At 46.0% G+C, this 27,857-nt stretch overlaps 1 protein-coding gene across 3 annotated transcripts in view; it reads left to right on the plus strand.

Moving 5' to 3' along the window:
• TRAF3 (TNF receptor associated factor 3) overlaps nucleotides 1–27,738 on the plus strand; it is a 109,528-nt gene extending 81,790 nt beyond the window's left edge. For 2 of the 3 annotated variants that reach the window (XM_046647316.1, XM_046647317.1), the window contains exons 8-13: nucleotides 6,502–6,582; nucleotides 9,382–9,456; nucleotides 11,079–11,171; nucleotides 15,336–15,476; nucleotides 20,442–20,616; nucleotides 21,547–27,738. In XM_046647316.1, coding sequence (XP_046503272.1) covers nucleotides 6,502–6,582; nucleotides 9,382–9,456; nucleotides 11,079–11,171; nucleotides 15,336–15,476; nucleotides 20,442–20,616; nucleotides 21,547–22,118 — 1,137 coding nt within the window. In that variant the 3' untranslated portion in view covers nucleotides 22,119–27,738. The remainder of the gene's footprint in view (nucleotides 1–6,501; nucleotides 6,583–9,381; nucleotides 9,457–11,078; nucleotides 11,172–15,335; nucleotides 15,477–20,441; nucleotides 20,617–21,546) is intronic. The other variant, XM_046647318.1, reaches the window with a different exon arrangement.
• Nucleotides 27,739–27,857: the final 119 nt, after the last annotated feature.

Here is a 27,857-nt window from a genome sequence, read left to right on the forward strand (position 1 = left end):
AGTACCTACTATGTGCTGGGCACTGTGCTGGGAGCTGAGGGCTCAGTGGTGAAGCTCACTCTTCCAGTGGGAAGAGATCGTGAACAGGCAACCATATAATGTATGGCAGTGATCTGTACTAAGCAGAAAAATGAACTGGCCTCAGGGGAAGGGGGGGATCAGGCTGGCTCTCTGAGGTGGTCAGGGCCCAATGTGGGAAGAGCACTCGGAGCGGAGGGAGCGGCAGGGAGCACACAGGCTCTGAGACAGAACTACTTGGCAGTGGATTCACAGACTGGGAGAGGCCAGCATGGCTCCTGTGCAAGGAACCAAGGCGAGGTGTGAAGGTGTTGGAGGCAAGCTAGTTGCGGGGGGGCGTTGGCAGGCACTGGGCATCCTTGAGCACAGGAGTGACGTTGTCAGAGTTCCATGTTGGCAGGTGTGACAGGTGGACGTGGAGGGTGTAGTGCTGGGGGTAAGGGGAAAACATGGAGACGAGGCATGGTGTTGGCTTGGACAAGGGGAACAGGGCAAGGGAGGGAAGAGCAGTTATACTGGGGTAGGCTTTGAAAGTAGAGCCAGTGGGATTAGCTGATGGCTCAGATATGGAGGATGAGTAAAGGATGATGTCCAGCATTTGTAACTAGAGCAGCTGGATGAGCCATAGTGCCCTAACAAGGCGGGGCTCAGCAGAGGATAACAGGCTTGGGGGGAGAATTGAGGAGTGATCTGGGCTGCAGATATGTATTAATCAAGGGTCCTTGCTGCTGTGGGACTGGAGCGAGTGGAGAGGAGTGCCAAAGTCAGAGGACAGAGGCCTGGGCACATGAATGCTTACAGTACTAAGAGGGGAGGTCATCCAGCAAAGGAGCATCACGACAGTGGTGTCCCAGAGGCAGGGGAGCTGGAGGGCCTGGTGGGGTAGGTGGAGCAGATGCTGCTGAGAGGCTGAGCAGGGAGGGGCTGAGAATTGACCTCTGAACTTGGCCAGATGATGACTGATGGGATCCTCAGAAGAGAGCGGACTCTGTAAGTGCAGCCAGGGTGTGAGGGCCACAGTCAAATTCCTGATAGATGTTCTAGCATCCATCCACTTTTATTGACCAGAGTTTAGGAAAAAGTTTTTGTGTTTCTGTATGAAATGAGATGAGCTCTACTTTATAATCCCCATATTTACCTCACTTTATATAACTTTCCTATGCCTGTCACTTTCTTCCATTGTGAAACCTTTTTCCTGTATGATTCTAGACATTTCCAGTTATTAAAAACTTTTAAGAACTATGCCATCCCCTTTGGAAAGTAGCAGTAGTATTTGTCATAATTGAATAATTTCTTCAGTAATTAAATTGAAGTGAATGAGACATGTACGTAATGAGCAATACTCCAAACCTTATGCATGTTAGTATATTGCTGTCAAAGTTACACTTTACAAAGATCAGTTGCCTTTATTTGAAGAATAGAATCCAGGAATTAATTTTCATTTGAGAAGGAATTGTAGAATGTGTCAATTAAACATCACGTGAGTAACTGACTCTGAACGCCAAATGAGGCTGTAAAGAGATTGGTTTTAAAGGCATAGTGGTTAAGCTCTACTTCAGCAGCCCAGGTTTGTGGGTTTGGATCTTGGGTGCAGACCTACTCCACTCGCCAGACATGCTGTGGCAGCAACCCACATGTAAAGTGGAGGAAGATTGGCACGGATGTTAGCTCAGGACTAATCTTCCTCAGCAAAAAATAAAATAATAACATAGTATATGGATTCACAAGATATTTATTGAGTGCTTGTCGGGCACCAGACCCTGAGCTACTTGCTCAGGACGCACAGAATAAATGACAGTCTCCTCCCTTCATTTCATGATCTGGTGAGGGAGATGCTTGGATACACTGTTGAATACGTTGTAGTTCGGAAAGAAATGTAACTGTGCAGGAAGAAAGCACCAATAAGGAAGGGCCAGTTAACTAACCTGCTTTGGTGAGGAGACAGCATTTGAGTTGATCTGGGTCTTACATTTGTTGACTGCAAACGGGAGAGAGACATAACAGGTGTAGACATACAAAATGATGATTAAGTTTGGAACCTGAGTTGTGTAAATTAATATTCTTTATTAATCTTACTACACTCTTGTGATGATAACTGTTTTTAAACTGTTTTAAAGATGTTGATACTGAAATGTATCTTAAGCCGTTTTTACTTTCTGTCAGGGCCTGTAATGATTATAAGAGGCATGCCTGTTGGAGGTCACAGCTAGTGCACACCCTCCCCTGACTCTCGAAACCCTTAGCACTAGCAAGACAGTTGCACAGTCACTTCCTTACAGCCGAGGAAGGTTCCAGGACTTGCCCTGGCCTCCTGTCCCGTCAGTGGCATGATTCGATTCCCTAGTCTTGTTCTTTTAACTCTAACACACAGTCTCATCCTCAGGCATTTAGTTTATTTTTAGAAAGAGCGACCTGTCTAACTTAGGCAGACCTGAAGCCCCAGGTGAGCCATTTGATGTCAGATACATCAAATGTTGACGAAATATAGATTGATAAAGCTTTGAAACTCTGGACCATTGCAGTTCATGTGAGAATTTCTGTTCTGTGTGTAAATCGTGGTATTGGCATTATATCAGCTGTTTTCAAGTTCTTTTTTTTTAATCTATAGGTCAGCATAATTTAAAGTATCAAGAAAAAAATCGCTTCTTTTACATTTAGTCTAGAATAATTGTTGAATATCAGTCTCTTTAAACGGTTCTTTTCATTTGTGAAAAGTCAGAATTATAAAGATCTCATGGGAAAATATATATATATATATATTTTTTTTTTTTTTTTTTTAAAGATTTTATTTTTTCCTTTTTCTCCCCAAAGCCCCCCGGTACATAGTTGTGTATTCTTCGTTGGGGGTTCTTCTAGTTGTGGCATGTGGGACGCTGCCTCAGCGTGGTCTGATGAGCAGTGCCATGTCCGCGCCCAGGATTCGAACTAACGAAACACTGGGCCGCCTGCAGCGGAGCGCGCGAACTTAACCACTCGGCCACGGGGCCAGCCCCGGGAAAATATATATTTTAATGGGAGTATATATAGGTACAGCCACTTTGGAAAACAGTTTGTCAATATTTTATTAGGTTGAACATTCATGTACTCAACTAATTAGCAGTTCCTTTCCTAGATGTGAGAGAAGACTTTTGCACATACTTACCAGGAAGTATGGTCAAGCGTAACCAGAGCAGCGGAAATCTGGAAACAACCCAAACATCCATCAGCTGGAGAATGGACATACCCGTTGTGGTGGACACAGGGGACTGTGTGTGATGTGGCAGGGAAAATATATGACAGTACTATCATACAGCCTGACAGTTGAGGACCCACAGCTGTATGCAACACATGGGTCAGACTGAGAAGCATAATATTGAGCCAGGTTGCAGAGGAATCATAGGGTAGACTTTAATAAAATTCAAAAGCAATCAAAATGGAACAGTATTTTGTCTGGCACACATATCTGTGTAATGAAACTTTTTTTCTACATAAAGGAAGTAGAAACACAAAATTCAGGTTTGTGGTTTAGTGGTTACTCCTTGGGGAAAGTTGAGGAGGCGATAGGAGAGGAACACGCAGGTAGATGGAAGTTACTAGTTATGTTCTTGTCCCCAGTGGGTGTTCACTGTGTAGTTATGCTTTATGACTCACGTGTGTGTTACATCCATTCTGTGTATGTATCAAAGTTAGTATTTAATTTTATAGACAGGACTGATTTTATTAATATACAGAGAGTTCTTACATACGAATAGATTATAAATTTTTTTAATGGGTGTGTTGTTTTCCTTTGGCTGCTGTAACAAAGTACCACAAAGTTGGCAGCTTAAAACAACAGAAATTCATTCCCTCACAGTTCTGGAGGCTAGAAATCCAAAACCAAGGTATTGTCAGGGCTGTGCTCCCTCTGACGGCTCTAGACAAGACTCCTTCCTTCCCGCTTCCTAGCTTTTGGTGGCTGCGATCCTTGCGTTCCTTGTCTTACAGCTGCATCACTCCAGTCTGCCGCCACGTTCGCATGGAGTCTTCCTGCTGTGTGTCCTCTTCTCTGATAAGGACACCAGTCAATAGATTCAGGGTCCACCCTAAAGCAGTGTGGCCTCTTCTTAACTAATTATATCTACAAAGACCCTATTTCCAAATAACGTCACATTCTGAGGTTCCAGGTAGACGTGAACTTTGGAGGGGGAGGTGGGGTCACTATTCAACTCACTATGGTGGACAAAAGCCATGAAAAGGCAATTCACAGGAAATATAAATGATTAGTAAATATCAAAAATATGCTTAACCATACATTATTAAAGAATTGCAGGGGCCGACTCCATGGCGCAGCGGTTGAGTTCGCACGTTCTGCTTCGGCAGCCCGGGGTTCGCCAGTTCAGATCCCAGGTGCAGACATGGCACTGCTTGGCACGCCATGCTGTAGTAGGCATCCCATGTATAAAGTAGAGGAAGATGAGCATGGATATTAGCTCAGGACCAGTCTTCCTCAGCAAAAAGAAGAGGATTGGCGGCAGATGTTAGCTCAGGGCTAATCTTCCTCAAAAAAAAGAAAAGAATTGCAAATCACACTCATTGCCTTTTTCACCTCTTACATTGTCAAAGATTGAAAAGTTTGATAGAATTGACAAGGGTGCAGGAGCATGCTTTCTCAAGATAGTTGGAGTGTGTTTGTGTAGGGTTATTGGAAGCAGCTTGGTAATATCTATCAAAATCTCATTTAAATACCTGTACCCTCTGATACCTATAAAGCCTACTTCTAGAAACTTACTGTTCAGATATTTTTGCACAGATCTGCAAGGGTACACAAAGATCTTGATTGGTCTGGCCCTGCCGACCCCCAGCCCCACCTCCCACAGTCCCCTGCCCTTGCTTCTTCTGCAGAGCTCCCCCTCTGGGCACCCCCATCACCTCTGCCAGCGCCCTGAGCTTCCCTGGCCCCTTGCCGCAGTGGTTATTGTCTATTTGTGTGTGTTTCTAGCTGTCCTTGTCGGGCTCACCCCAGCACCCTGTGCCTGCCTGGCCTGGTGAATGAAGGTGGATCAAGGGCAGGTTCAGGGAGGAGGGGTAGCATCTTTGGAGCGTTTACCAGCTTCCTCTCCAGGCCCGTGACTGACTCAGTCCTCAGAGCTCCCCTGTAAGGGAGGTCTGTTCACTCCCTCGTTTACAAGTAAGGCAGGGAGGTGAAGCCATTTGTCCGAGGTTTCCCACTGAAAGGCAAAGAAAGCCTTGAAACCCGAGAACTCATAGGGAATTTGAGCACAGCCAAGTAGAATGGAAAGCTGGTGCTCCTATGTGGTACCCCCTTGTGGGAAGCCTCCTGGTCAGGTTCAGTCCAGTCAAATGCCTTCTACTGAGCTCTGAATGGACTTGCCCTCAGGACCAAGCCCAGGAGCAGAGCAGCTGTGTGCTGTAGGTGTTATCTCTGAGCTGTTGCAGACCCACAGTGCACCCACTCCTAGAGACAAGAGACTTAAAAACACACCAAAGAAAGCTGACTGGTGCCTGGCTGCAGGCCTCCTCAGAGGTAGGCCACCGTCCTTGGCCCACACCTGCCCAGGCAGACTGAGGCGCTCAGCGAGTGCTCCCCTCGTTGTTCAAGTGAACAACAGCGTAGCTGTGGAGTCCCAGACAGGATCTGAAAAACCAGATTAGGGGAATTGGAAGAGTCCCAGGGCCACAGAGGAAACATCGCCAGGTTTCCTTCTTGCTTAGTGCTGCCTCCTACAGGAGACTCTCCTCCCACGAGTTGTGTTGTGTAGCATGCAGTTACCTCTCTGGTTCTGCCTGTGTTAATCTCTCTCCAGTGGCCCTTTGTCATGTGTCTGATGGTGCTGTCCAGGGCCCTTGGGTTTGATGTTTTGGGAGTTATTGCCCTCGCTTTGCTTGTGGACAGGTGCACTGGACACGTTCCCGTTAGGTGCCTATGGCATTGGGTTGAACATTCGCCATCATCCAGGCTCTATAACGTTGAAATTTGTCGCATCCGGAGAAGGGTTATACCAAAATTTATCAATGTTTTCTATGTCCTAAAGATAATTTAGATAAGATTTCGGGACAGTAACTTAAATACCGAGTAGATCACACTGCTTTCAGGTATTTGAGAAACGTCATTTCCAGACCCCAAACTAAGAGGCCAAAGGAAAACTGTGTTTCTCTCCAGCCAGCAAAGACTGGACACCAGGCTGAGTCCCAGCCTGTCATCTGCCAGCGGCGTGAACGCTGGTTAGGGCCAAGCCTACCTGAGCACGCGTGTCAGGGAAGCTACTGTGTTCACGCCACCTCTGGCAACCATGCTCCCACAAGTTGCCCTGACTTGTCAGATTTGAGTAGCTCTTTTGAGATGCCTTATTTTGAGGCACTCAAACTATTTGAATGTAAGGTCTCATCCAAATGTAATGTGAGTGTCCTTTGAGTTCACATAGAGACAGTGGGGACATTGGTGGAATCTGAAGGAAGGCGGGTTGTATGTTTCAACGTTGACAACGCTTTCTTTTTCTCCTCCAGAAACACGAAGACACTGAGTGTCCCTGTGTGGTGGTGTCCTGCCCTCATAAGTGCAGTGTGCAGACCCTTCTGAGGAGCGAGGTAAGGGCCTTTTCAGGCGTTTGTGCAGTCCCAGGACTAGTGTGCCAAGAGACTCCACTCTGCCCTTGATAGCCGAAGTCAAAGGTTTTCACAGTTCACAGTACTGATATGTGTAGTAGAAAAACAATGAAAAACCCCATACTATTTTTTGGAGTCGGAAATTTCAGAAGCAAGCAATTAAATGCTACAAAGTGGTAAATTCAGAACAAAATATTATTAGGAATTGAGAAAAATGGGATTATTTTACAATGCAAGCAAAGGTGACACTTTTTGAAAAGGTTCTAAAAAAATCCTATTTTTAAATCTGTAAAACAGGAATTACTGTAAGGTTATCTCAAGAAAATAAGTTAAGTTAGAGATACTCAAGAGCTGTTTTGGCCATGCGTGCTGTGTGGAGATGGCGCTGGGGAGCAGGTGGGCACAGGGGCAGCTCCCACATTTCAGGGGCTACCGGAAGCCACCTGTGCAACCTCCCAGAGGCCGTGCGTATTAAACTGTCCTCAGGTACACTTTCTTTAAGGCAAGTATATTTTGCATTAACTTCATGTGATCAGGATATATCCAGATGGAAAAATTCCCAGGATTCTTAATGTTTTTGCATCCGATCCTCACCTAGAGACCCTTTGGTTGCTGTTCGGGGAGCTGTCTGGGCACCTGTGGGCTCAGTGGTGCACGTGCCCCCAGTCTCCCAGCTGGTGCCCTTTGTCCTGGGTGCTCTGATCTGACGAGTCTGCTCACCTCAGCCTTTTTCAACATTCTGGAATTTTACCACTGTATATCGGGGAGGGCAGGGTCAGTCTCTCACATCCCCGCTTAGCAAGAGGACCTGTGTGTGGCTAGGGCCAGGGACACAGGGTGCTGAGAAGACCCCCGAGAGCCACTCTCACCTGAGGTACGTCCTCCCCGGAAGTTGACTCTGCTGGGTGAAGCAGGAGGATCTTGGCTGGCGACAGTGGTCCCTGGGCCCTGAACGTGCCTCCAGGAGTGGTGGGGAAGTGCATGTAGATTATTTCCATAACCAAAAGTCCCTCTGTTAAAGTGAATGTATGAAGAGTTTGGACTGGTGAAATAATTTCCAGGGTTTTATACACTTTCCTAAATTTTTACTCTCTCAGGGCTATCTGAATTAGGGACAAAAGCTGCCTCCATTTTGCCTCTACGTTGTTTTTATCTTAAAAAATCTTTAAACTTGCATTATCTTGGGTTTCTGGTGAAAGGTGTTATTAGTCTGTAGATTGCTTTTGCTTCTGTTCCAAAGCTCCTGTAAATTCTGTAGAGCACTGAGAGTAATGATAATAAAGCCAGTTTAGGAAAAAGTATGACCCTAAATTTATAGTAGTGCACTGAAAATAATGTCAAACTCAGTATTTTCACGATCTTAATGTTAGGAGCATTAGCTGTTTAGATCCACGACTATATTCATGGAACTAAAAGAATGTATTTTAAAACTTTTAAGTTGAAATTACTGCGCGCATAGTCTCCTGCTGCGTTTCTGTGCCTGTCACCTGTAATACACCTATTGGGTGCTTTCCTCCAGGTGTAAGCCAGAGCTTCCTGGCTGGGTTCAGAGGAACATCAAGTGTGCTAGGCTGCTAGATCTGTGACCACCATGGCTCTGCTGGGCTCAGAGACTTTCCACCAAGGGTGGCCTTGGCAGTGGTCAGCTGGGTCTCTCAAGCCAACCCCATGGCCTCAGCCCTCCTCTTTAGCAGTTGCAGCAGGACGCGAGCAGTCCTGTGATCCACTTGCATCTGTCCTACTACTCTGTCCTGGTAGACAGAGGAGACATTGTGGAAATTAACTACACCTGCCAGAGTGACACATCCCATGAGCCTCTGGGAGTGCATGTGGGCTGGCACATGGAAAACCTGTTCCCAGGGTCACTGTGCACTGTGCTCACACACCCACTTTCCTAATTCAGGGTCTGATTGTCTTCTGTATATAAGATCTGTCCCTGGAGTTTCCTGATGAGAACTTCTTCACTAAAGAAGAGAGTATCCTTAAATTATACTAGTCTAATGCATAACACTGTTTTTAAAATGTAGACATTTCAATTCCCTTTTCTCTTGGGTCGGCATCATAAGTGGTTTTTATTTGATGATATGCTAGCATTTAAGCTGAACAAAGGGGTTTTTCCTTGCAAGATGAGTTATCCTTTCCCAATCCCTCTTAATTTTCTTTTGACAATTAGAGATGACAATGTTAAGCTTCATGTTGTTAGAATGACCTTAGAGGTCTTTAAGAAGCTACATGAATTTATGGCCATACAGAGGGGAAAAAAGTCTTTCAGAAGGAAAAACTCATCTCCAGTTATCTTAAGTATTGAGGGTAATGGTACATCGTGTAAGCTTGCTTTGAAAATATATTTATTTTTGTGCACTGTATATTAGGTGTGTGACCCAGTTGCATCCTGAATGCTTTCTATTTTTGTGTTTCATGCAATTTTTGTTTATAGTCTTTAAATGTGCATTTCAGTTTATGTTTTTTTTTCCTTTCTTTTTTAAATTCTGGCACTGCAGATGGCATGTCACATTTTGAACAATTTGTTCTAAAGAAGCTGCAAATTTAAGAAATGTTATAGTAAATGTATTTCTGTATATTGGTGTATATATGTGTATACACGTGATGATACCGTATATTTACTGCATATAAGTCTAGGAAGCAGATGATATATACACACCTGTAGCTGATAAACACCATTCGTAATAGTACAACCCAGATGCTATCTGTGCCCTTAATATGTTTGAACATTTTCATGCAAACGTTTGTGCCACAACTCACGTCTCTTTCCCGTTGCAGTTGAGTGCACACTTGTCAGAGTGTGTCAATGCCCCCAGCACCTGTAGTTTTAAGCGCTATGGCTGCATTTTTCAGGTCAGTATCCGACATTTGTCCTTCCCAGTCACTGACATTCTGCCATGAGAAAAAGTTATTATATTAACATTTTAACATGCAAGTTCTGGACTTTTAGTCTTTGTCATGGAACCGAATCACCCTGTTGCATGGGTGACAAAAGCCGCATGTAGCAGATGTGGGTGCTCGCTTTCCATTCCAGTGGTGTTTCGAGACATCAGATAGACACTTATGCTGAGAAGGGAGTCAGTACATTAAGAGACGTACAACATCTAAAGCCAGCTAGTGAATGGGACAATGACTGACAGATGGTGGGGTTTCTAGATAGACTCTTAGGGAAGTTGTTACTTGAACAGAAGTAAGTATCAAACTGAATGTGGTTCTAGCAGCGTGCACATTGTACACAGGCGTGAGCATCACACACGTGTGCCCATGAATACATTTTATCTCCATGCCACACCTCCTAGAAGAACAGTGTGGAGAAGGCGTCTCTGTCACTGCCACACCTATGCTGTGAGAAACCTATTTCTAGCTTATTGTTATTTTTTTTAACACGTCTGAGATTGCTAGTGATTTTGAACTGAGTTTTCATTTAAATATATATCTTGATCTTAAAACTGTCAAAGGGCAGTATGTATTACAATTAAAGTATTTTATATTTAATTTTATGTATTATCAATACATTTTTATGAAATCAGTACAGAGATACTGTCATCTTAGTATTTTCTTAGAAAATAGAAAGCCTAAGAGTGAGAATGACTGATAGCATTCCCTTGGCTTTGGTCTCTAATGAGCCTGAGCCCTCACCACCGTTATGTCGTATGTAGTACCATTCATTCTGTGTATGTGTATATATATGTTTTTATATAGCACCACTTATATCAACATATATATATGAATATTCTATGTACAGAGTATATGTTTTGGAGATCATTAAAATGCTTTCTGTGGCTTCTTAATTTTCCAATATCAAAACAAATTATGCTTTCATACCAATTATTTCCTTAAATATATGAAGTACTATTTCATGTGCTTATTACCAACTCTGAAATGGTCTACATCTTATGTACTCTGTAGATTGTTTATGTTTTGTATGTAACTTTCTAAGTATACTTAGAATAGTGAGGAACAATACATTTTCTGATACAGTGTATTTCACTAAGTCAATATTTAAGTAAATTATTTAGAATCCTACTTTGATTACATGGTAACTAGATTATTGTAACAGTATCTAGCTGTATCTGCAGATGTCTAAACATTTTCCATTTATATTTTTAATGAAAAAAATTATAAAGGAACAAAAATATGTCTAAAACTTAATTTCTAACTGTTACAAGTATGAAACACAGATAAGAAGGCACTTGATGAGAAGCTTGAGGAATGAAGAGCATGAACTTGAGATTTTTCTTGTAGAACTTCAGTGTCCTGTCTTTGAGCTGCTCTGTCCTCGCCAGCCTCCTCACCTGCACACAGTAGGGTAGGGGCCCCTGAGCATGACCCTTCTAAGGCGTGGAGATTCCCTCTTAGCTTCACATGAGCAAGTCTCCCCTCTTCGTGTTTAGTGCTGGTTTTAGATCATCTGTTAGTCTTTCCTCTCTAGTGGAGTGAAGTTGGCTTAATGCATTGCATCTTTGTTCTCACAGGGGACAAACCAGCAGATTAAGGCCCACGAGGCCAGCTCCGCGGTGCAGCATGTCAACTTACTGAAAGAGTGGAGCAATTCCCTAGAGAAAAAGGTACGCCACACCGTTTCCTGCTTTTGTTGGTTTTAATGATTTCAAATTATTTAAAGAACAAAACCTTTTTTATACTTATTGTAGTTTTTGGATCAAAGAAACAGCATATCAAGATAGTGTCAGAAAACTAAGTTCTCTTCACATGATCTTGAGCTTTATAAATGAAGGTGTTTGTTTTTATTTTTTTGTTCTTTCTTTTTGAATTGCCAGGCAAGTGTGCAGTACTTTTTTTTTAATCACATTGTGGTTATGTTAGCATTGAGCTAGAACAAGGATTGTCAGATTTCCAGACCTCCCCTTCTCTGCCCCAACCCTGTTTTTTCTGGCTTTGGTTTTATTTCCCCAACCCTTTGTTTTTATAAATCAAGTTTTATTGGAACACAGCCACACTCATTCAATTCCAATTTGTCCGCAGCTGCTTTTGCATTACAACAGCAGAGTTGAGGAGACCACAGAGCCCAAAATATTTATTCTCTGGCTCTTTACAGAAAAAGTTTGCCAGCCCCTGATCTAGAAGGTTACAAGTGTGAGACGCTTTATCGTTCTTTGTCTTTTCTAATAGACAAGTAGGGAAAAGTCATTCCTTTATCACTAGCATTACTGTTGATTTTCTCGGCTGACACTTTATGGAAGTGTGGTGGATGGAGCAAGTCCACTTCCCAGACACGCGTTCTCTTCCTAGGCTTCTCCTCAAGAGGCCTCAGTGATGGGGCTGTGACTCCTTAGCAAGCACCTTCCTGATGTAATACTTCTTCCTGGGAGAGTTGGTTGTGTGGTGTTCAACTCAGCAAGGCCTTCTTTTTGTGAGGAAAGGATGAAAACCTCTAAGAATTGATAGAGAAGTTGTTGTTAGAGGATCTCTCATTGTGGCTTATTTACAAAAATCAAAACTTAATTTGATGTTCAACAAATATTTAGTGAGAACTTACAGTGGGGGTGTACTAAGATGGATTAGAGCAGCCGGTGGAATGATGTTTGTTTTCTAAAGATTTGACTATCTTAAGTGTGAAATCCAAGCAATTTAAAATGTAGATGTACTTGAAAGAATCTGAAGGTTTAAATCAAAACATTTCTATTAAATCTGACATAAAATAGTTTTTTAATATAAATGCTTAAGCTGGAGATAAGCAATGTTAGGATTGGTATGTTGTATGTACATACACAAGTGGAAGGCGGCTTCTGTTTCACGGTAAAACGAAATTTGTATTAGATAAATCATTCATGATTTTTCCATGAACACATAGTATTTGCTCTGAGTTCAGTGAAGGTTTACCTATTAATCTTTTTTTCCAACCATCTTTTTGAAGAATTTATTCTGTTTCTGCCTCTTTAAAAATTATTGGCATGGATCTCAGGGCTTTTTGTCTCTCATAGATCCTGTGTTTCTCATTTATTTAAAAGGTTCTTCCTTTCATTTAAAATGAATTGGTTTTGTTTCAGCTGTACTAGTTATGTAACAGTTTAGCGGGTCTCAAGTGTGTGGTTGTCCAGTAGGACGGTTATGGAAGGTGCTGTCACTAAGTTGGCTCCCAGGGATGAGATTGTGGGACGCGTGTGGAGGTTTATCCCGTCAGTTATGCTCTTCTCCTACCCTCCCACTTGGTCATGCTTTCTTCACTCAAAGTGAATGGGTTACATCATTGGACACACTGGGACATACCAGAGTGGCCTGCCTGCACATGGTCCACAGCAGCTTCTCACTCTGTGAATTCCTCATGTGTGTGTAAACTATCACCAGCCCAGCCATACTGAACTCCTGCAAGGATGGGCTGTGTTGCCATGCATTGCCATTGACAGATTTGAAATATTTGCTCTCCTGGGTGTTGCTCAAGGATTAGTCTCTCCCTGATTCTGTCCATGAGAATGACCCTCCCTCAACGCCCCCCACGGAGCCATGCAGGTCTGCCAGGCCTCAGCTCTGTGCATTCTTGTTTGTGTTCATTAGAAGGTGCCTGTCTGTCTCCCCACTGGGCCCAAAAGCAAAGACTGGACAAAGAATGGAAATATTTGTATTTTCTTAAAATGGGAATGTATTTCTCATTATAGAATTATTCACTTGGAATCTCGTAGGTTATTTTGTTCATCTGTAATAGAAAATAGAATATTTGAACTGGTTCAGAAAGACTGATCATCACATTCTCCAATGGTCATACTAAAGAAAACTGTTTGGTAAAATCTGAACTTAAAAGCACCCATCGTATTTTAGGAAAGCTTAAATCAAAGGGAGATTTAGAGCTCCCACCAAAACAGGCTGGGGTGCAGGATGTGCTCAGTGAGGAGCGCCTTGGGGAAGGACGAGGAGACCCTGTCTGCATCTGCTATGTGGGTGTTACTCCGTGCTTCTGGAAACACGCCTGCCAAGTGGACTTCCCGTGCACGTGACGCCTGCCTAATAGACGAGTGAAAGCAGGCACCTACAGGTGCTCGGCGTTGAGTTCTCTGGTTAAAGTGTATAAATAAATAAAAGTAAGTTTAAATAAGGGAAGTCCCTAAATAAAGAAATTAAGAGTTTGCTATGGCGTGATGTGTATTCATCAATGTGAGATACTGCTGCTCACCCTCAAATAGCTTAGTAGGTTGCAGGAAAAAAATGCTAGATTTTGGAGATATTACTGGAATTTTTATCAAAAGAGTTGGGATGCTTACATGGTCTCTCTTTTTTGGGCATGAGAATAGAGTCTGGGAATTATGCCCAACTTTGACAGATGGGAATGAGTGAATTGTAACTTTAGAAAAGTCAGGAACACTGCTGTGATGCTGCGTGTGTCTTGACCTGGATTGGTGCCAGTTGATCACTTGCAGGAGCCCATGGGCATTTAAGACATCATATTTTAGGAAGAAAAGTCCGTTTATACTGAGTAAAATCCCAGGAAAGTAAAGTATCATTTTGCCCGGGAGACATTGCAAGTTTTGTATTCCTTAGTAAATGCATGTTCTAAAATGAAACAGACTGTGATTGTATCCATAGGCACTGCTTGCCTGAACAGACTGAATATAGAAAGGATGCCTATCTTTAAGCTGGTTCTTCTTTAAAGGGACATCATCAAGAATCAGTTCTTTGTCACACCTGGTTTTGTCCTGAGATGCCTTTGGGCCGTCACCGCAGTAACCATCACCTCACCTCAGTGACCATCATCATGGTCCTCAGGTGTTAGTGTTATTAGAGAGGCACATCCAGTCCATCATGGAGCTCTCCATCTTGAGGGTGGCAGCTGCAGCCATGCATAGACAGGGACATCATTGATGGAGGGAGCCTTTCCGAGGGCCAAAATGCCCCTTGTAGAATCTCGTGAGAAGGAAGGCCTGTAGGAGTTGCCCTTGAACTCCTCACCCCAGGGGCTTTTAAGACCAGTGTAAATTGGTTCTTGGGAGCTAACTGTTTTTCGGAAAAATATTTTTAAAAGGTCAAAGGTGGGCTTGGAACTGCTCCCCCAGCAGGCCCTTCCTTGGACTGAGGAGGGGTTGAACACAAGCTTTGTGGAAGGTCTCCTCAGGTGGCAGGCCTGGCACACCCACTCTGCAGCGCCATCTCTCTGTTTGAGGGTTATAGGTTGGCGTGAGGATTAAGTGAAGCACATGTGTAATTTTTTATTCTCCCCATGCTTTCTAATTGTGTTGGAAGAGATTTTCAAAGTGTGAGAGATGGCCCATTGGTGGATGTGAAATAATTTAGTGGGTTGCGACTACCATTTTTTAAAGTAAAACAAAATAAAATAGAAAATATCAGGGTGTATTGTAATACCTTTGTGTTGTACTATGGTTTTGTGATACCTATTTTATGTACACAGACCACACACAAATGTAGGTACAAATGGGATGAAATGTAAGTATGTGTATCCTGCTATGCTTCCTGGTCAAAGTTCAAAAGCCACTCTGGTAAAAGATTTATTAGTTTTCAGCAGAAACTTAAAAAGGTTCGCATTCATTCTGAAGTTCAGTCAGCTGTTGCACTTTGCCTCATTGAATTACTAGGAGAGATGAGAGAGATGCAGTTTGTAGGATTCCCTGCTAAATTACCAGGGCTTCCATTTCCTGGGTAAACTCCTTCCAGTGAGCTAATAGAAGGCTTATGTTGTGAAAATTTAATTGCTATCTTAATTATTATTAATTAATACTAAAACCTCCTTTTTGCAAAATTGCTCAATTGAAGAATTTCTTTTTCAGGTTTCCTTGCTGCAGAATGAAAGTGTAGAAAAAAACAAGAGCATACAAAGTTTGCACAATCAGATATGTAGCTTTGAAATTGAAATTGAGAGACAAAAGGAAATGCTTCGAAATAATGAATCCAAAATACTTCATTTACAGGTAAGAATCTTAAGACTATGGCTGGACCAAAGGGCAGAGGGACACATCTGTGTTCTCCTTCAGGACTTTCTCAGTGAGATGCTTGAGCGGAAACCCTGACCTTTCTCGGACAGAGGCAACTTGTTTCTCTTGCTTAAGTGGACTCGGGAAAGGCAGCCTGGGTAGCGTGGGCCCGGCCTGGGGGCCCTCCCCACCTTTGCCCTCGAGAGCCAGCTCCATCACCGCTTTCTGTGCCTTTGAGTCACTGGTGGTGAAATAAGACTTACGGTCTGGGTTTTTAAAAATTAGCTGTTTTTATTATTTCATATTGTTCATATGTTCATGTGTAAAGTTTCACTTCCTAAAGTGAAATGAAGCCAAACTATTTTGTTGTGAATTTTTGTGTGACACACATACTCACCCCACTTTTTTCACCATAGTGATCCAAAGATGCCTCCAAAACAAACTCATAGACTTTGCTGCTCTGTAAAAGGTGATTGTATAAATAGGCCTCATTAAAATGCTGCTCCTCGTTTCTGTTATCAGCACAGGTCTCCATTAGGCACTTGTTAGCGTCTTATTTTTGTAAGTACTATCTACACATTAGCTTACTCATAGTGTATCACACACACCCGTGAAAGAATCACTAACACGTTGCCAAAATGGTTTTTCAGTGCTTACACTTAGGGTGTGTTTCCCTAAATTATCTGGAAGAGAAAATATGTCTCATAGCTCAGAGTCACAGCATCTTTGGGAATGCCTGTCCTCCCATTTTAACATCAGAGATTAGTCATAGTGCCTTGAATTGCATACGGATTTATTAAATTTGTTTCATTTGTATTAAACTTTGTGGTTGTCCAGGGACAAGGAAAAGCACAATAAAACATTAGATTACATTAGAAAAGATACAAGTCGTTAGTATTGAATCAAACCAAAAAAGTAGTGTCAGCTAAAACACCCACAAACCTTCTGCTGGGCATCACCTGCGATTTGCTGAGTGCCCATGGAGGTGTGGGTCAGAATGTCCAGACAGAGACCTGTCTCCACTCAGGTGGCTCCGCTCACCTGCGCTGTGTGGTGAGCATTTCTAGCTCTTGGAAATGTAGCTGCCGTGTGTGACTTGGGCCTCAGAGAGGTGCCATGAAAGGCCAAAGAAGTTAGTGTTATGCTAGAAAACCACTTGTTAAAAATATCAGCAATAGAAGAAGAAATGAATAAGTGGTGAGTTCACTTATAACATCATTTATAACAACAAAAAATTAGAATATACATAAGGAAGTCATAGATGCACTTAGCCGAAACCTCAGAGATTTTATATGCATTCGTCTTCTCCATTTCCCCCTCTTGCAATATGAAAAGTTTGAATTCACTTTAATTTACTTTTTAGTAAAGTTTAGTCATTCCGCTGTTTCTGATTTATGTCTTAAAGCTTTTGTGATTGAATAAATCAACAAGACCTAAGTCAGAAAGAAAGCAAGGAGCCAAGTCCGGGAGCCCAGAGAGGTGGAGAGGGAGCAGCCACCCACCACTGTCAGGCTCCCCTTGACTGGTGATAAGTAGGAGGGTGCTGACCCGCCAGTCCTCTCCTCCACAGAAAGAAGAGCATGGAGGAAAATAGGCTGTGTTTAAAGAAAGGGCCTCCGATCAGACTGGATGCTCAACTCCTGATTTCCTTAAGTGCAGGAACAAGAGACTGAGAGGTGCTGAGAACTCCTCAGGGTGCTTACCATTTCAGTAAAGTGGTTTGCGTAGAACTGCATCCAACTGGATGATTTTATGAAAGGTGAGATTTAGTTTTACCTTTGATATCACTGTGGAGTTGGCAACATTTGGCTGGTGACAAGAGAAATTCTGGACTGTCAGTGTTTCTGAAAACATTGATTGAAAACCTCTGTGGACAGGATGCCTGGGGATGTTGGCTGTACATGAGACACATTCGGCCAAGAGGCACTTTCTCTCCACTTCTTCCAGACTCTTCTCCACCTCTTCACCCAGAGCCTGGGTCAGACATGCACCTCTTATTTTTCATTCCTCACCCTGGAACCCTCCCAATTGCCTGGAAAAGAATTTATCTTAAACACTGTACTGTGGCCCAGAAAGCCTTATATGACTGAGCACTGTTATACCTTTCCAGTTTTGCCATGTCCTCCAGAGGGTAAGGGACCTTCTCTCCCCCTGCCTGCCTTTCCTGACTCTGGCTCCTCCTCAGATGCCTGAGATGTTAGTGTAAACACCTTCTCCTCTGGGAAGTCTTCTCCCACCCCTGCCATCCTCGGTGCTCCCTCAGCCCCTGCATTGGTCCACCTTGGTGATGACAGACGTGTTGATCTGTTTTGTCTTCTTCCTTGTCTGATTCTCCAGTAGACCCTAAAATTGGAGCGCAGAGTTCCTGATGGCCCTGGACAAGGTGGACAGGGATGCAATCAGTTGGTTAAAGGGAGTGGAATTTAGGAGTGTTTGCTTTTGCTGGCCCAGGAAGGGTAGTTTCTTAATATTTTACTTTTTAAACAACCTGTTTTCCCTAATTAAAAATACAGCCTAGCTGTTAGTTTAATTCCCACGTTCCTGTTGTTAGCAGGAACTCTATGAACTGGTCACTCTCTCAGTCAGTGGGTCTGCGGGACGGAAGTGGAGCAGCGCGGGGCTGAAATGGAAGGACCAGCAGCGCTCCGTCCATGTGGCCCCTTAGCTCGGCCCAGGAGCACCACCTGCATTGTCTCATTGGACAATGATTGGTCCCCAGGTCCCTGTGGCCCAAATGGTAAGAAGTGACAGAGAGATGGTGGTTTAAGCCCTAAAGTGCACAGTGCATGAGACTAATAAATTGGTGCTCTCTGAAAGCACATCTTTTGATTAGGATTTATGTATGTAGTGTGAAATCTCTGCCATTTATCTCAGCTCCTGAGTTCTTTTTTCTAATAAAATCCAACACCTGCATTTAAGATTTATTTTTATAGAAACACTACAGTGGCTGAGTAAAGATTGCTCGCCAAGAATGAAATCCTGTTTGCTGCACTTTACAGAGAAAACTTGATTTAGATTGGCATTCTGCTTTGAAACCATATCATTTATACAAATTTTGAAAAGTCTAAAAATAGCGTATTTTCCCTTGCTGTGCGTGGAGCTCCGTTAAGTAATTTGGTTGAGCCTTGTCTGTGTGTGCGTGTGTGTGTGCATGTGCTCCCGTGTGCACGTGTGCTCCCTCCTGCCCCTGCACCGTGTGCCGACTGTGTTACTGGGTTGTAGTCAGGGGCCTTGCTGCCAGGACAGTGGCCCTCATTTCAGACTCCGCAGTTCCGTTCTTGAGATCACCGTGTGCCTTCCTGCCACCGTCCCGCGCACGTCACAGTCTTGGAGAGGAGGCAGCGCAGCGTCATCCCTTTTTTTGCCTCAGGGGCATGAGGCCCACGCGTGATGAGTGGCTTGTCCTGGGCCATCCTGCAACTCATGGTTTACTCCTGGCTCCATCAGGTCACAAAATGGCATCTCTCAGAACTGTCATTGATTATTTCCGTTTTCATTAACTTCCCTGTTTTACTCATTGGGATCCACATTAGCTTAGCTTACAGTTTGAGTAGGTAGAGTACGTGAGCACAATTAACAGACACTCATGAGAATTATGTCATGGATTTGGATGTTTACTAAAGTCAATAGTATTGTCCCCAGAGAATAGGCTTTGTGAACTACTTAAATATGCCTCTAGCCATATATATTTAAAAATAAAGTGACATCAGAGCAGAAAAGTATTCTTTAGAGAAGTCATTTTCACTTTTTAAATGTTACCTAATATCGAGGTTTCTTGGAAAGAAGAGGAAGAATAACACTGCTTTTACCCCAAAAAGTAACCCAAACCTACCATGTTTGTTCCTTCATGGTTATTAACAGCCAGCAAAGGTGCTGAAATGTAAATGTTTAAAAATAGGCTTCCAGAAGGAGAAGTGAACGCAGCAGGTCCCCGGGGCTCTCCCCTGCGTGGCCGCAGCTTCAGAGGCGGCCCTGTCACTCCATAGCTTCACTGGGGACTAGACTACCCAGACTTCATGAGCTTTCTTTCAAAAATGCAAATTCCTTTTGAAAGTAAAAACCCTTTAGGTCCCCAGCTTCCTCTAACAGATGAGCACACCGTCCTTTAAAGCAGACCGGGCACCCTAGCTGGGGCACGCACCTCGTCCCTCCAGTTACTGTTATAAATGTAAAATGGTCTGTGTGTTTCTGGAAAAAAGGTTTTTTGAATTATTTAAATTAAGATAGCATAAAGTCAAAGCTCGCCGTCAACAACCACATGTTTGTCAGCAGTATTTCTGTGCCCCAGTGGACACGGGGTGCTGGGCATTGAGCAGGTGGAGGAGGCAAAGCCCCCCTCTCATAGGCGTCAGGGCCCTTGGTTTCACCCAGAGTCTGAAGACCTGCCACCAGGGCCCTTTCCTGCTGCCAAACCTGTGCAGATGGTCAGATCACTGGAGCAGGTGGCAGGGTGGTAGCAGCTCTCTCTCCTGGGTCCCAGAGAGGGTTCTGGGGTGCTCTCCACAGCCACAGAGACAGCGGCCTCTCCAGCCCTGGTTGGGGGGCGGGCAGCCAGGTAGGAGGCCCATGTCGTTTCGCCGCTGCTGATGGCTCAGCCCTTTAGGAGATGGAGGCCTTCAGACAGAGCCAATGGGTGTGATTCCAACATCCTGAACTCGAGACCCTAGGACAGAGTGATGGGAGGCTGCCTGCCCTGCACTTGGCAGGGTGAGGCCTCTCTGTGCCTCAGTCCCTCCTCTGGGAAGTAGGGACTCTTGGTACCTATGTCCCCTGAGATACATTGTGGGCATTAGACAAAATGCCCTGTTGTAGAGCTGGCATGGGGCTTCTGAGCTGGTCTCGTCCAGACCGGCTCTCAGCTGATTGCTCTGTTCCTAACTGGCTGGTGTTTGGTGGTGGTGGCCCAGTGTTTTCCGAGAGTTCTAACTGTGTTTTGCCTTTTTGATGCCTTTGGTTTGGAAGCGAGTAATAGACAGCCAAGCAGAGAAACTGAAAGAGCTCGACAAAGAGATCCGTCCCTTCAGGCAGAACTGGGAAGAAGCTGACAGCATGAAAAGCAGCGTGGAGTCCCTCCAGAACCGCGTGACAGAGCTGGAAAGTGTGGACAAAAGTGCAGGGCAGGCAGCTCGGAACACAGGTGAGGGTGGGTGGGACAGGAGCAGGGACAGGTCTGGGAGGGACCTGGGTCAGGTGACATATGTCTTGGACTACTCTTGGCCAAGTCCTGGGACCCCAGGTAACTGCTGTGGCTTGACTTGCTGGGGTAAGTGGTCCATTAGGCACCTGCTGCCTTAGAGCGGAGCCTTCCAGTACAGATGACACGCATGCAGAGGTGTGATGCTTCTCCTGCTGAGATGTCTTTGGCAGAGACGAAAGCATTTCCCACTTAGTCTTGTCCCTTCCGTGTGAGGCCTGTGTGGTAGAGAGTGGGCTTGCGGTGGACGCCAGGTAGAGAGTAGGTCTGATGGTTAGAGTGTTCTCGGCCCAGCTTGTGAAGGCTCAGGGCACAGAAGGTGACACATAGGTGAGGCAGAAGACCCAGCATATTCAGCCAGCGTGTTTCTGATACCTAGAAGCATCCTGGGGCTTGCTACTTTGGGGACTGAATGAATATTCTGCATATTTGCATGAAAAGGGTTAATGGTGACAGGAACAGGGATTATCTTGACTCACGTGGGGTTGGATTAAGCAGGCAGAGGACGTGGAGTGGAGTGAACAGAGGAGCATCTTCAACTCAGGGCACAGATGACTGATCATCGAGGCTGGAGAGCAAGGGGATGTCAGCAAGAGGACAGCCATCCCCTGCCCCCAGCTATGCTCCAAGGGGACAACGTGGGATGTGTCCCTCAGGGTGTTGCATCTCAGCAAACCGTGGCTATGGGTGTTGGGGGCCCACGTGGTATAGGGATCTGAGGCCTTTTTCAGGACATCTACATGGCATGTGTCCTCTACCCGATAGCCACAGTGGTTTTATGTTGCTTAATTCAAATTCTGGTGGGGATCAGCTTCTCCAGCCTTTCAGATATTCACGTGTCTCCCTCATCCCGTCTCTCCTCGCCTGCGCTAGGCTTGCTGGAGTCCCAGCTGAGCCGGCACGACCAGATGCTGAGTGTTCACGACATCCGCCTGGCTGACATGGACCTGCGATTTCAGGTCCTGGAGACCGCCAGCTACAATGGCGTGCTGATTTGGAAGATCCGAGATTATAAGCGGCGGAAGCAGGAAGCTGTCATGGGGAAGACCCTGTCCCTTTACAGCCAGCCTTTCTACACCGGCTATTTTGGCTATAAGATGTGTGCCAGAGTCTACCTGAACGGGGACGGGATGGGGAAGGGGACGCATTTGTCGCTGTTTTTTGTCATCATGCGTGGAGAATATGATGCGCTGCTTCCTTGGCCATTCAAGCAAAAAGTGACCCTCATGCTGATGGATCAGGGGTCCTCTCGGCGTCATTTGGGAGACGCGTTCAAGCCAGACCCCAACAGCAGCAGCTTCAAGAAACCCACCGGGGAGATGAATATTGCCTCTGGCTGCCCAGTCTTTGTGGCCCAAACTGTGCTAGAAAATGGGACATATATTAAAGATGATACCATTTTTATTAAAGTCATAGTGGATACTTCGGATCTGCCTGACCCCTGACGAGTCACTGGGGAGGTGGATTGAGCAGAAGGCAACTCCTCTGGGGGGTTTGAACCGGCTGTCTCCACCGAGGTCCTCGCGCTCAGAAAAGGACCTTGTGGAACGGAGGAAGCGGCAGAAGGCGGCCGCGGGCCGGCAGGAGGAGCCACGCGTGAGGATAGACCTGACATGTTTTCTATAGACTAGTACTACTGCACTCTGAAGAATTATTTATCCTTCGACAAAAGAAATACTGCTGTCAGAGAAGGTTTCCATTTTTATTTTTAAAGATCTAGTTAATTAAGATGGAAAACATATATGCTGAACAAAGAACCATGATTTTTCTTCCTTAAACTTGAACACCAAAAAAAGAAAACACACACACACACACACACCTGGGGTAGCTGGACATGTCAGCATGTTAAGTAAAAGAGGAATTTATGAATTAATAATGCAGTTCTGATATATTCATTCTAAAATTCAAGAGTGCAATCTTGTTTCAAATATAGTATATTGTCTATTTTTAAGGCCTCATCTGGTCTCTGTTTTAATAATTTGTTTGTCAGAAGACCCTGCAGTACACTTAGGTCTTTTTTGAAAGTCTCTAAATTCAGAATCATTTTTTAATTTAAAGTTCTAAAATAATTATTACTGCAAGCATTTTATTTTAAAACGTTGATAGACTGATATTTCTTGGAAGAAAATGTAAAATATCTAACACTGGTTATCACTTGTGATAGGAAAGAGAATATTCAATCTGTTGTTATTTCTCGTTAGAAATGTAAACCTTCAATATCTGTCGTAGTTAATGACACTACTTCAAAATTATTATGAAAGGAAAATTGCTCATGGATGCTGTGCATCATTTTCAGATTTATAATTGTTTTCACCCTAAAATAGGGCATTAGTTGAACTTTGGAGTTCTAAACAAAATCCTGTAGGTTTTTAAAATTCTGCCCCATGTGTTCAGACAAGCTCTCTATTGCTGACAGCAGCGACCTTCAGTGCCCAGTGTCCGGGGTGGGCAGGTGATTGTGCTGAAGGAGGCCACAGCAGATGTGTTTCTTCATTCTGTCATGTTGCTGCATTTTGTTAACAATCTCCAAAAGCGACATCTTTGCATAGAGATGGTGGCATACTGTACATGTGCCTTAGATGTGACATGCTGCTTCTCGACCCTAGCTTTGTGTTCACTGTAATTCTAGAAAGTGATAGTTCAACCAGACTTTTCTCTCGACTACTAGATCTTTGCCTCTTCGAGGTCCTCAGACAGTTCCATACCTGCTGAGGGAGCCAGGCTCCATCGTCAGCTTTGGGAGCCTCCACTGCTTAGTTATCAGATTCCAAATCTCTAGGCCCCAAAAGCGAGCCACCTAGTCCCTGCGCTGGCTTGGTCCCAGCCCCGAGGCAGGAGTGTGTCTCTCTGTCCCCACCTGGGCTGTGGGAGCCCACACCACTCGAAGCAGAGCCCTCTGAGCATTCCAGAGACCGCCGCTCTGGGGGGGCCAGCCCAGGCTGACTGACAGGCATTCTGGAACCACCACTCTCTTGAGAAAGGTGGTCCCGGGTTCCGTCGTCCCAGCCTGCGCCTACCCAGATGGCATTTTCTCAACTCACTGTTTACCTTCTCTCAATGGTCCAACTGTGATTAGAAGCCGGAGCCCTGCCTCCTGTGCCCCTTTGCTATGCACCACGCTTCATGGGTGCTCTTACCACTGATGGGTGCTACACGTGACGGGTGCTTCTTAGGCAAAACCAATGTGTGTGAACCACCGCATCTGTGCCACTCATCCAAAAGACGCGCCCACAATTGGCCAGCTGGGCTGCGCACCTCAGACTGCCTGCCTCTGGGCTCCCCCGATGGTGGCACGGGGACGGCTGGGTTGGTGCCCAGTGGCCCACCATGTCTCTGGTGCTGCCATCTGCCTGGGTGTGCCTTCGCCCCAGTGCCTGCTGGAAGTGCCCTCCTGCACACCGTCCCCATGCTTCCATAAGTGACCTCGTTGGTTCCAAGCACCTGCCACGCCCTTTAGCAGTCAAAACCCCCAGTTGTCTTCATCTGCTTTCCTTCCTTCACTCCCCTGGGATTGCTTTGAGGGCGAATCGGCATCATCGGTTCTGCCCGTTAAGGAGTCGTGTGTCCCCACTCATAGAGGAAGAACTTCCTGCAGGTGCTGTGGAACCACTGTTCCCTCGAAGGTGTCCCCAGCCTCCTCCAGGCCTTGCTCCAGTTCTGTCTTGGAGCCCAGAGGAGGGAGGGCGCCTGGCAGTCCCTACCTGGCCTCAGGTGGCTTTTCTGAGGCCAGGGATTACCAACAGGGACATCCCTGCGACTTCCTCCCCCTTCACTGAAAGTACGGACAATATCAACAAACTTAGGATAAGCGACATCTTAGTCTGGTAAAAAACAATTCTTTCCCTCCCCTGGGCTGACATCCTGCTGCGGGTGGGCCACCTGGCAGCACTCCTGGAAGCGTCCGACCCTTGGAGGGGGCTTCTCCAACAGCCCCTCCCAGATGCTCCTGTGGGAGATGGTAGGCCCTCCTGGCCTCCTCCCGGGGAGCCCGTAGGACATGGCTTCAGTAGCTGGCACCGTCCCCTGGAATGAGGACGTGACACGGCAGAAGCTTCCTCCTGTGGCTTGATAGTGGTAATGGGGTTGGATGCCTTTGGCCTCTGTTCTGCGCACAGTCCCCTCTTGTGTGCCGGGACTTGCTGGAAAGCAGCCTCCTGGAGGACTTGAGTGTGTGACATGCCCTGACTGCACGTGCCTCGCATTGCTCCACCCTACTCCTTGGTGTCCTTGTTTGGTGCTCGCCTCATTTGTGGTCTCTGCGCGGCCAAGGCCCAGTTGCCTGGCCTGGAGCGGTCGGCCCTCCCCACTTCACAGGGTCCTAGCGACAAGTGAAGGGTATCGTATGTGGTGTGTACTAGGTGCGCTTTTCCCATTTACCAAAAGTGACAAAATTCCCCACAGGATGAAACTGTTCCAATACTTTAGAGAAATCAACACTGAGTCTTGTGCACAAATTAAGCCAGTCGGCGTCCCCGTCAGCCTCGTCCCGGAGATGAAGACAGCATCTCTCCCAGCCTTGGGTGGGTCTCTGGATGGGCACTGGGCTCGCCCCTGGCCGTGGAGGCTGCTGGGGTGAGAGATGCTGGCACTAGGGGGCTGCCAGGCGAGGCGGGGACCTGACCTCCAGGGCTGGGGTTTGTGCAGGGGGAGCTTGGGTGTCTGGGGCTGGGTGTGATGGTATGGGGCCAGCTTTGGGGGGCTCGGCATGGTCGGCGCAAGTGAGGGCCCCTTCCCACGAGGTTGGGCTCAGGAGTGGGCCAGGTGGCATTTGGCCTTGGGGACTAGACCAGCCCTGGGTGGGCTGGAGTTAGCGTAACTAGGCCTTTTTTACAAGTTGGATTTTTCAGTTTCCCAGGTTTGTAGGTAACACAGAGCAAAGAGGGATTTGTGTAAATTGTTCTAAGACCTATCAAACAAGAGGGTGGCGCTGACCCCCAGAGAGTGAGTCATGGGTGCACGTCCACTGTGCGGGTGGACAGAGGAGGGGCTTGGTGGCCGCTGTCCAGCCCCGGTTCACAGCCCGCTCTCTGTGAGATAGAGCAGGGTCTGTGAGGCAGCGCGCGCCGGCCCTAAACGCTGAAACGGCTGGGTGAGCGGGAAGGCTCTTGGCCAAGCAGCCCCTTCCCTCCCCTCCCTCCTCTCGCCTTCCCTGCCCTGTGACCCCAGAGGGCTGAGTGCGGGAAAGCCTGCCCTCCCTGGTGGCCACCTCTACCAGGCCCTTCAGCTACCAGCCCAATGCCAGTGGGCCCTCTGGCAGAGCTGATGCCCCCAAGGCTTCCCCTAGACCGCCACGGCCCACCTTGGTGAGAACAGGGGACAGCCAGCCCCTCTCCAGACAGCCTGTCTCCTCCAGGGTCCTCAGCTGCCCGGGGCCGGGGCCACATGTCCCGGTTGACGCCCGCAGTCCCGACGTCATCAAGAGCACCCCCTTCACTCTCGGCAGTGTCGTGGTGGTGGTCACCGGTGGCAGTCCTGGCATCTTGCAGCCGGTGGGCAACATCAGGCAGAGGAAAGGGTGTCTGGATGGACCCTTAAACACAGTAGGGTCCCAAGGTGGGTCCTTTCCTCGTCAGCCCGAGGTGGGCGGGGGGAGAGGCAGGACCCCATCTTGCACCCTGGGGGTGCCCTGCCTCCAACAGCCGGGGACCACACCTCCTCCCCCTTCTACACATGAGGGAGTGCTGCAGGGGCTATCGTTCTGGCCCCTAGCATCTCCGCCGATCTCCAGGGGCTTGGTCAGGAGCTCAGACTCCTCGTGGGGCCTCTTGCCCAAATCTCAGCCCTCCAAAAAGTGTCCCTCTGCTTGGGGTAATTATCAGTGCTGATAAGGGCTCAGGCAGAGCTATAAAATACTATTTTTTACTTCCAGTCCAGATCTTTCCTTACTAAAGTGCAGAGGAGAGCTGGGGAGAATTCCGGGAGCTCCTTTGCATTTGTGAGGTGAATGAGGGGTCTGTCACCCAAATCTACTTCTCAGCCTAAGACCATGGTTCTGTCTTCCGTTTGCAAATCTTGATAGTTCTGTTTTCTCCAAAGTAGAATGTGTCCACTAGGGTCCAGGTCAGATGAGGACAATGTGAGGCTCCAGTGTCGGCGGGTGACCTGCTCAGCATTACTGTCTATCTGGGCAGTGCTGGTTGTCACCAGGGAGCCAGGGCCAGTGGGGAAAGGGAAGGGAGGCGAGACCCAGAAGCATCCTAGGGGCGTTTTCCGCTGGCCTTGGGTGACCAAGTCTCGAGGTCAGTGTGTTTTGAGGAGGCCCAGTGGCACCAGGCAGTGCTTGCATTTCATTTCTCCTGCTCCTGCTGTTTCTTGAGTCTGTCTTGTGAACTCTCGCAATGAAAAGGAGGCAAGAGTCCGGGATGGCTGTACCACTCCTGTAATTAGTGGTGATTGCTTTTTATAACTCAGTCCCCGTAGACAAGGAAGATAACCTTCAACAGCAAATTAAATGACTTAATTGATAAACACAAAAGCCGGCATTATTTCCAAGGATTTCTATAAGAATTACCTGTAGAGTCCCATCTGTGATGAAGGAAGTGTGTAAATCCGTGTAGACAATCGTGTAACATTTTTAGAGCTGCATTCTCTCTGATGGCACACCTCTTCGTTCAGTTCTGTTACCCAAAACAAAGACCAAAGAAGGCCGATCTCTCATTTGACTCTGTATTTTTAACCTGCCTGTTGTAAAATTGCCGTCCGTAGTAAGCGCTCGCTGTGAGGACCCATCTTGACAGCCCAAGTGATTGTGACCAGTGATTCACGTCCTGTGTTTCTTGCTCTTCTAAGAAAAAACAGCAAAAAGACAGTATAAGTTATTGCTCAGCAATAATCATGTTGTTAATGTGAGTTAACAACATGTCTAATTTTCTGATAGCATTATTATGTTTTATATTTTTGTTTACTGTATACTGTGTGTGGTTTTATTTGGTATTTATTTGTGTTTTGAGGTCTTGCAATGTTTTTGTGTTTCTGATGCTGATAACTAAAGTTTGTAAGAGTGTAGAATGCCAAACTTTGAAATGCTAAACTGTCTATTAGAGGAAAATAAATCTGACTAAGGAGTCTTGGTTTCTTTATCACACTGTCTCTCACAGGCGTCGGGAACGGCTGCCTGGCAGTGACCCTGGGCCTGGGGTGAGGGCATCTCACTCCTGCTGGGGCCTCCCAGGCTCTTCCCTCAG

The sequence above is a fragment of the Equus quagga genome, chromosome 20, assembly GCF_021613505.1.
Source record: "Equus quagga isolate Etosha38 chromosome 20, UCLA_HA_Equagga_1.0, whole genome shotgun sequence".
NCBI classification, from domain to species: domain Eukaryota; kingdom Metazoa; phylum Chordata; class Mammalia; order Perissodactyla; family Equidae; genus Equus; species Equus quagga.